This window comes from Hydra vulgaris, chromosome 10 (genome assembly GCF_038396675.1).
Source record: "Hydra vulgaris chromosome 10, alternate assembly HydraT2T_AEP".
In the NCBI taxonomy this organism is placed as follows: Eukaryota; Metazoa; Cnidaria; class Hydrozoa; order Anthoathecata; family Hydridae; genus Hydra; species Hydra vulgaris.
In genome coordinates, this window is record NC_088929.1 from 30,360,001 (window position 1) to 30,370,030 (window position 10,030).

At 29.9% G+C, this 10,030-nt stretch overlaps 1 protein-coding gene and 1 long non-coding RNA gene across 2 annotated transcripts in view; both read right to left on the reverse strand.

Moving 5' to 3' along the window:
• Positions 1-2,858, reverse strand: part of LOC136085906 (uncharacterized) — a 3,890-nt gene extending 1,032 nt beyond the window's left edge. Inside the window, exons 1-4 of the mRNA XM_065807755.1 lie at positions 1,366-2,858; positions 1,113-1,244; positions 830-1,028; positions 1-730 (exon numbers count right to left, since the gene is read on the reverse strand). The exon at positions 1-730 is cut by the window's left edge and continues 1,032 nt beyond it. Coding sequence (XP_065663827.1) covers positions 1-730; positions 830-1,028; positions 1,113-1,244; positions 1,366-2,846 — 2,542 coding nt within the window. The 5' untranslated portion in view covers positions 2,847-2,858. The remainder of the gene's footprint in view (positions 731-829; positions 1,029-1,112; positions 1,245-1,365) is intronic.
• LOC136085907 (uncharacterized) overlaps positions 1-3,662 on the reverse strand; it is an 8,043-nt gene extending 4,381 nt beyond the window's left edge. The window contains exon 1 of the long non-coding RNA XR_010641252.1: positions 3,424-3,662. This is a non-coding gene — a long non-coding RNA (uncharacterized LOC136085907). The remainder of the gene's footprint in view (positions 1-3,423) is intronic.
• Between the last annotated feature and the right edge of the window lie 6,368 nt (positions 3,663-10,030).

Genomic DNA, 10,030 nt, shown 5'->3' on the forward strand with positions numbered 1-10,030 from the left:
GTTCAACTCTAGCTCCTTCAATTTTAACTGGATCCTCATTTAACATTTCTAATACTTTGACTCTTTGGTATTCTGAGAGTGAAGAGAAAATGGAATTATGTACAATATCTAAACTATTTTCTAAAATAAGTTTTTTTATATCTCTAGCTAATCTATTTCTCTGTTCCATTTCTCTTTTCTGACCTTTTTCTTTTAACCGTAACTTTGCTAACTCTTCTCCTCTCAACCTTCTCTCTTTACTTTGTTTTCTTGAAACTGCCCCCCTAGATATACAAAATTTAACTATTTTTTCTTGCTCTTTTTTTGTATTATTACACAGCCAGTCCAGAGATTTGTTCACCTTCACCTTTGTCTTGCCATCTAAAAATGAAATTTCAGCATTAGGCGCCCTGCGAGTAAAAAAGTCTATCATACCAAGGGTTTTCTCAGCCCAAATATTATTAATAGGGGCACTAACTGCCTTATCTTGCATGAACTGGCTCGGTGTAGAGAGTTCACCAGTCAAGTACCTTGACAGCTGCCTTTTTAAAACTGTCACTGTAGCATTAGCTATTATTTTTAAAACAGAAAGCAATTGCTCCAAATACTTCCCTTCAATAATGCGTAATGTAACCAATGTCTCATCAGAAATCAGTGGGCGACCAAATGCATCTAACTGTGACGACAATAGAAATTCCGGCTCATTACAAAGTATTTCCACAACCTTAATTGCAGATTTGAGATACTCAGCCTAAAAAGAAGTTATTTTTTATTAGTAGTTATTTTTTTAGATCATAAATTAATACATGCATTAAATGTTTAAGTTGTAAGAATAAAAAAAATTGCATACCAATTCAAAATGGTTTCTTTGTTTTTCCTCTCCATAAAAAAGGGCCATCCAAGGTCCAATTAAGAATTTGCCCCAGAGTCCAAGGGCTTGTAGATGGATCATTATCTCCTTATTCTTGAAATCTCTTAGTAGAGATGTCTTCAGTAAAGTCGTGTTGTTGCAGTACTTCTCCAGATAGTTGACTAGTATTTGTCTGTGCCTAAAACAGAATAAAACAAATTATGCATTTGCTATTGGAAAATCAAATGCATGGACTAGATAGTTGAATACCAATTGTCAGTACCTGCATACAATGCCAGCTGAACAAAACAGTATGTGCAATCGGTTGCCAACATACCTTGGAAAAATACTGCAAGATAATCCACTTTGCTTGAGAAAGGATTTAAAACCATGCGGATCTCCTTTGGCCGTGTATCTGAAATACAATAATGCAGATTTAAAATATAGCAAGCAATTAAACTCTGATTTTATAAAAAAAGTAACAATATGCAGTTTGTTTACATTATTTGGATCAAATACATAATTCAAACATTGACCTTAACTTTGAAATGCTGTACAAAAGATTTGCAGCTCTGCAATCTGACCCATAAGTGGTACTGGGTATTGTATCACTCAGCTTTTGAAGTGCTTTCCTGGTCTCACTGGCTATTCCATCAAGTGGATGCAGATGACAGTTTAGCTCTAACAGCTCTTTTTCAAGTATGCTGTTTAGCTTCACAACTGCTGCATGGTTAACCGAGGCCCTGTCTGTCAACGTTGACATTATTTTGCCCATTAGTTTTTTCCTTACATCAGCAATCTCTAATTTATAATATGCTACATATGTGTTGGCTAAATCCTCAATGGTATCAGTAATGTGTTTTACATAGTCCTCTGCCTTGCCTCCTGGTAATTCAGTGATGCTGGCTGTAAGGATTTGTTGCTTAGTAGCAAAATGAATTTGATTTATGTGAATGCCCTTAATTGTTGTTGCATCAAATGCTAATGTCACAACATCAGCATTTATTATTGTTTCTGCCACTTGTAGCAGAGCAATTACTCCCATTTCTCTGGACATCTGCGCAATCGTTGACAGATTGGGGAGATCTTGAGGCTTCAAATTCACGTTACCAAGACTTGCACATGACATGATCACTTTAGGTATGGCATCTACAGGCACGTTGCTTTCAAGACAATGGTAAACAACCAGACGCAATGAGGCATTGAAACTTTTCTTTTCTTTTGTAAAAATTGAACCCTTTTCAATTTGATTGATGTCGCAGTTTAGCTGGTCTATGGTAATATCACTTTCTTTCAATGCTAAGTCTTGAACTCTAAGTTTTTTTTCTAAATCTAAAATAGTAAATTCTAATATCAGGATCTTCTTCTTACAACTTTTATTTTCTTTAACCAAACTTTTGCATTTGAGGTTCAACTTTTTCAAGGATTTTGTTAAAGATATATTATCAGCTTCATATTTTTGGGCCTTCAACTGATATTTTGAGATCCGGCGTGAGGTTCTTTTAATTAGTTGGTTTACTCTCTTAACTTGAAAAGTCTTACTGATTGTTGTTTTCTCTTTTTTTACTGTTTTGATCACTGTCCTAAGCTTTTTGTTTTGAGTAAGTAAGGCTTTATTATAAAGTTTCCTTTTTTCACAGGAATGACATTCTCTGTTAATCCTTGTCTTTAATAGAGACACAGAAAGAGGTGTCTTTGGCTGAATAGGGAGAAGTGATGCCCTGGCTAGCGGAAACTTGAAGTCTTCACTTAAAAAAACAACTATCCTATCCCAGCTATAATGTATGTGTCTTTTAAAAAACTGGATTTTTTCGTTAACTCTCAGAATTGATAGTGTTAATGATGAAACTTTACATTCACTTTTACTAAATTGCTGAATTAAATATTTAGCTGTTTCTGTAGCATTTCTGTTCTGTTTTAAAAAAACATTGTACACAAAACCATTTGAAAGTATTTTATACTTGTGGGAACCAAGAAGATCTTCAAAGTCTTTTGCCTTTTTAATTATTTTCTCCATGTCACAAAAACAAGTTATTTTAAAAAACTGAAATAAAAAAAAAGGGATTTATATATTTAATAATTAACAAGGCAACGTAATAAAAACAAAGAAAAACTACTAAGTATTAATTTTTAAATAAATCTTATTTATCGTAGATTAGCAACTAATCTACGATAAATAAGACATAGCTATTTCAATTATATTATTATTGATTTATTAATTATTATGCCATTTAAGCTAAGCACAATTTACTACACTTTATAATCATTATAACTAAGTAAAAAAAATGTCAAATTTTATGAAATTAGAATTCAACCATATTTAAAAAAAATAACAATAGTAGTTTAAGAAACTTGTGTTGAAACTTGTATTTATTCTAAATTGGATTGTGCAACACCACAAATGCCCATTATCGGTATTAATAACCGGTTACTTGTGGGTAAGTTCGTTGGGAAGCATTTATTTTTAAAATTGGGTAATTTATTTGCATAAAAAATACACAAAAGTAAATTAGATACATACGTCCTTATGCAAATTTAATAAAAAAATGACTATCTAGCACAAAAAGCAAAAAATTTCGAAAATAAAAACTTACCTTGTTTTGAAAATCAAATTTTTCACTAACAACACACTGGATGAAGGATTTCCAAGTTATTTATAAAAAGATTAAGTATTCAATGTTGAAATACAAACAAGCCTATTTTAAAATTTAGAGAATTTAAAGAGCAGTCTGGTTTTAAAAAAACACACTATCCAGAGATGACTAAAAATCGGGTTTATCTAAGTATATGAAAAACCAAGTGCAATTTCCGACTAAAGTTACGGCCGATATTAAAGTACCTATCTAGACACAACCGATTGTACACAGAGTATGATTTAAGTTTCCTTTACATTACCCGAATATAAATGGAGAATAATGATTATAGAAATGTTGAATGTGATCATGAAAAAAATACTGACGAGTATAAAGGAGATGTTCATTCGATACCGATTTCCTTACCTAAAGGGATTGTAATAAAAAATGAAAAAGAAAAGGATAAGTAAAAAATCAAATTACCAAACATTTTATGATAAGTTTAGCGAAAAATCAATTTTTCATCAAGAACTTTGTGATGAGCATTTAATTGATGATACTGCCGGTGATATTGTTAACTACACAACTGATGATGAAGAGTTTAAAATGCTGTTATTATTTGCACATACTTTTAACGTTATTAAGGGTAACCCTTGTGTTGCTGCAAGTTTAATTGGTGATACTAAATTTATCAGTTTGAACTATGAAATTACTGAAGAAATCAAAAATAAATTAGAGAACAATCTAAATCTTATCAAAAACATGAATAACCCATTTGACATAATGTCTTATCTAATGAAAAATAACTGCACTGTGTCTGAAGAAATTAAATACTTAATAAAGAGCAAGGATGTTAAAAAGAATGATTTTGAAAAGATTATAAATGCATTAAAAATCAATGACGAGACAAAGCACAATGACGAAATAAATTCCCTTGGAAATAAAAACTATTTTGAAAATTTCAAGAAAGAATGTTTTAAATTATTTGAATATTTTGATACTAAAAAAGAGCTAAAATTTGAATTTCTGCAGAATCCACAAAAACTCCATGCAGAAATGGCTATATTAGAAAAAATAATTGAAGTAAATAAGAAATACAAGTCAAAGCAAAATCTAAATACTGACGAGTATAAAGGAGATGTTCATTCGATACCGATTTCCTTACCTAAAGGGATTGTAATAAAAAATGAAAAAGAAAAGGATGAGCAAATAAGTAAAAAATCAAATTACCGAACATTTTATGATAAGTTTAGCGAAAAATCAATTTTTCATCAAGAACTTTGTGATAAGCATTTAATTGATGATACTGCCGGTGATATTGTTAACTACACAACTGATGATGAAGAGTTTAAAATGCTGTTATTATTTGCACATACTTTTAACGTTATCAAGGGTAACCCTTGTGTTGCTGCAAGTTTAATTGGTGATACTAAATTTATCAGTTTGAACTATGAAATTACTGAAGAAATCAAAAATAAATTAGAGAACAATCTAAATCTTATCAAAAACATGAATAACCCATTTGACATAATGTCTTATCTAATGAAAAATAACTGCACTGTGTCTGAAGAAATTAAATACTTAATAAAGAGCAAGGATGTTAAAAAGAATGATTTTGAAAAGATTATAAATGCATTAAAAATCAATGACGAGACAAAGCACAATGACGAAATAAATTCCCTTGGAAATAAAATCTATTTTGAAAATTTCAAGAAAGAATGTTTTAAATTATTTGAATATTTTGATACTAAAAAAGAGCTAAAATTTGAATTTCTGCAGAATCCACAAAAACTCCATGCAGAAATGGCTATATTAGAAAAAATAATTGAAGTAAATAAGAAATACAAGTCAAAGCAAAATCTAAATACTGACGAGTATAAAGGAGATGTTCATTCGATACCGATTTCCTTACCTAAAGGGATTGTAATAAAAAATGAAAAAGAAAAGGATGAGCAAATAAGTAAAAAATCAAATTACCAAACATTTTATGATAAGTTTAGCAAAGAATCAATTTTTCATCAAGAACTTTGTGATGAGCATTTAATTGATGATACTGCCGGTGATATTGTTAACTACACAACTGATGATGAAGAGTTTAAAATGCTGTTATTATTTGCACATACTTTTAACGTTATCAAGGGTAACCCTTGTGTTGCTGCAAGTTTAATTGGTGATACTATATTTATCAGTTTGAACTATGAAATTACTGAAGAAATCAAAAATAAATTAGAGAACAATCTAAATCTTATCAAAAACATGAATAACCCATTTGACATAATGTCTTATCTAATGAAAAATAACTGCACTGTGTCTGAAGAAATTAAATACTTAATAAAGAGCAAGGATGTTAAAAAGAATGATTTTGAAAAGATTATAAATGCATTAAAAATCAATGACGAGACAAAGCACAATGACGAAATAAATTCCCTTGGAAATAAAATCTATTTTGAAAATTTCAAGAAAGAATGTTTTAAATTATTTGAATATTTTGATACTAAAAAAGAGCTAAAATTTGAATTTCTGCAGAATCCACAAAAACTCCATGCAGAAATGGCTATATTAGAAAAAATAATTGAAGTAGATAAGAAATACAAGTCAAAGCAAACCTATAATATTGCTGCAACCAAATATGCTTGTGAATTTTGTCACATAAGTCTACAATACTTTAAAGTAGATTATAAAATCTTTTATGAAGGCTCGCATCGCAGAGTTTTTTCTGGCAAAAATTGGAATATTCCCTCTTTTTTTAAAGATTATGAGATCATTCTTAAAACATTATATGAATGTGTATGTAACGAGTTGGATAAACTGTATAAGCGTAAGAAAGATGGGACACAGGATTTGAATGCAAAATATATTATTAAAAACAGAATGAATGCAAATCGTAGTTTATCTAAAAAGTTAATGGCTTACAAAGTCGTAAGAAACGAAAGCGATTATTTAGACTTTCAAAGATATCCTAAGTTAGGTAATGATTTTTTCCTAAAGTGTTAAATGCAATTTTTATTGTATTTTATATAGTAATTTTATATAGTAATTTTATATAGTAATTTTATATAGTAAGTTTATATAGTAATTTTATATAGTAATTTTATATTATACAATATATTATATATTTTACAATATATTATACAAAATTTTTAAAGTATTGTATGTAGTTTTTAATTTTTCCTAATGTAGACACCTCACCTTCTTTATTATAACCGTTGAATTGTAATAGACCACAATTTAGACTTAACATTTGACACCACAATGTGAGTATAAGGTAGCAATTAATATATTGCTAGACTGACAGTCTGCTAGCTTACAATTACAAATAAAGCATATCTTACAGTTAAATAAAGCAAAATGTCAAATAAGACATGTAAACTATTTTCATTGGAATGATGTTTTACACACCGTTAAAAGACAAGTTATGAAGTGATGTTTTTCACAGTTGTCTAGCAATTTTTTGTTATGCAGCTTTTATTTTGTTAAACGAACACTTATGTAGTCCTTAGTATTGATAGGCAAACTTCTTCAGTAGCTAGTCTGTCACACTAGTTTAAAAAAATTCCATCAGAGAACACTAGAGAATAATATTACTAGCCCCAGCTTGTTCCACAACAACCAGATTTCGATTATGGCGAGCTAATGATCAAATAGTTAGGGTTGTGTTTGTTGTTGCGAAGTTGTTTATTCATTATGTAACTCATGTGACTGATAAACTGCATTGAGAAGAGTATATTAAAAACATTATTTTTGATAATTTTAAATGTCATGAGAGCAAAAAATAAACCAACAGGTCACACATTTACACAGCACAGAAAAGTGTGGGTAATTATTTAACAACTAAAAGACTATAAAATGTTGTATAGTGATTAGTGTTCTACCAGAAACTTTTCAAATACTTCTCTTAAATTAATAGCTTCTTCGAAGTTAGCTTATAAAATGCAGCTTAACTTGCATTTAGGACGGATGTTTAATGTGCACACAGTTGTTAGCATATTTAAAAAGTGTTTAGTATACTAAACTATCAACTAAGTTGATATTCTTGTGCATATCACTACCTGCAGGCACACAGTCTTCAGATGTTGATGGCGAAGGTGACTCAGCAAGTAGAATTTATCTTTTTGAAATTTTAATTGTTTTCTCACTTCTAGATTGACATGTTGAATTTCCCACATCTACTGTGGACTAAGGAGCCTCAAACATTTTGATGATGAGTAGATAGAAAATCGGTAAATTGTAAATAAAACATGCTTTTTTATTTTAATGATAAAAACCACGTGTTATTTTAATAACACAAAACATAAGCCATGATAAAATATTCTTTTTAAGCAACAATTTTTCAGAAAAACTAAAGTTAAAAACAGAATAAGTAATAATCCGAAAATGTACTTGAAAGAGTTGTCTGTTGGGAGATTTAAGACTAATTGTTTCAATACTATTTAGTTTATTAACAAGTTTTGAAAATTTACCTGAGTCCAAGCTCATTTTCACGAACAGCAGATTTATTAAAAGACTTAGAGAAATGAAGGTCTTTTTCATTCTTTTTACATTAAAGTCTTTCGATTTATAATACCGGACAGCATTTATTTTTAAAAAAGACAAAATATTATAACCCTAATACACTAATCATCATGATTGAAGAAACATCTAGTTTAAGATGTTTTAATGCGTGCTCTACAGGGTTGTACCTGCAAACCAATAGTAGCTGTTGTAAAAATTGCTTCACCAGAAAGTTCTTAACTAAAAAAGATGTCACTTGGATACAGCATAGTCAGGTTACCAAAATATTTAAAATGTTGGCTGTTAATTTAATAGCAAACAACATTTGGCTTAATGGAAACCAGCATTCTGCTAACTTATTGATATATCGAGGTCTAATTCATTGCTGGCCTGGTTTACATTTAAAGTTGCTAAGTAGCAGTGTTGATAAGTAAAAAAAGGTCTACCCGTCTTGGTCCTCGTTTAAATCAAATACTTTCATTTTCCCTCAGAGAAAAAGTGTTTATCGTTTCCTTTTTAAATGATAATGTTTAAATTAGAGATAAAACAATCGACGAGGTCGACGTGTTTCGAAGTGGAAAACGAAGCTTCGACGTCGCTAAAAGTTGTGTGTGAACGTATTTCATAATCGTTAAAAATTGTATAAAACTTAATTAGACGGTTTTCAAAGTCGTACTTTCTCGAATAAAATATATTTTCGCGGTTTTCAATGCAATGAAAAGTTGTTTCAAGTGTCAAACTACTTTCAAATTCGCTCATAAAAATTTAACTGTTTTCGAAATGATTTGTGTAAACGAAACGAAGGCGTACAAAAAGTAAACAAACGAAATTCATAGGACTTCATTCAAATTTTAAGTTCAATGACTTTAATTTCAAGTTCAATGGCTTCAATTTCAAGTTCTATAGGCTATATTTTAAAGTGAAGTGATAAGTGATAACTAGTATGTGGCTGTGCTCAGGCGCGGATCTAAGGGGTGGTCATTGTGGCACATGTTAAATTTAATAGCAGCCACGTTATTTTTGTGTTTTTTCGCTTAAAGAATATCCCTGAAAATTTAAATTTGTCTGCCGTAATTTAAGAATTTTGGCTATAGAAATTCCTGCCATGGCCACAACGGCTCTCATTATACGTTACCGACGTTTTATCAAATCAATAAATGCTGTGAAAAAATATTAAAACATCGATTTTTTATCAAAATTTCAACCGTGAAAATAAAATTTGGCCCCACAGTTACAAATTCCTGGATCCGCGCCTGGTGCTAATACTAATATACTCTTTCCTTCTAGTCTCCTAGACTCCTACTCTATCCTTCAGATTTGGAACAAATTCTAATCAATGAGAAGCTATTCATGTTCAGGTTTAAAAACTTATTGATTTAAAGTGAAGTTAAGTGAAAACAAGTTAGGTAGTTAAGTGAAAGTTTAAATATGACATTATGGAATGCTCTTAAAAATTCATTATAAGTAGTTTTTTTTTTTAGATTAATAGCAGTTTTAGTACATTTTAGTTTAGACAAGTTTATTGCTGCAGCTAAGTTTCTTCATTTCAGTTTGCAGTGATGTTGTTTTGGAGTCTTGCCGGGCAAATTTGTGTTTTTCTGATTTATTTTGCTAAAGCACTTTTGTTTTGATTTTGTTTGTAACAGAAGTATCATTTGATATACAAACATTGTTAAAATTAGATTAAACTGTTTCATTTATAAGAATTTCTTTTACAAAATCATTGGCAGAAAACACTGAAAAATGTTGAAAATTTTTTTCTAAATAATAATTCAGATTGTACAAATATATCAATAATTTTAGAATTCACTTTCCATAAACCATCTCTATCACGAGCATTGATGAGTGTTTATATAGTGTCTAATTCTACTTTACATGCTAGAAGTAAAGAACATCATTGAATGCTATGAAAAGGATATGAGTTTTTTGAACAGTCTAACTTATTGAACAGTTTTTGAATAATATAAGCAGCTAAATATCGCAAACTAAATTTCTGCATCCTTTATAGCCATGGTTGATTTTTCGCATTTCTTACCATTGAATTTGTTTTTATCGGTAAGGAAGTTAAAAATATAATTTGCTTCGTCCTAAAATAAAGTATTAGGAAAAGTGCGTTCTTCAAAATAATTAGGCAGGT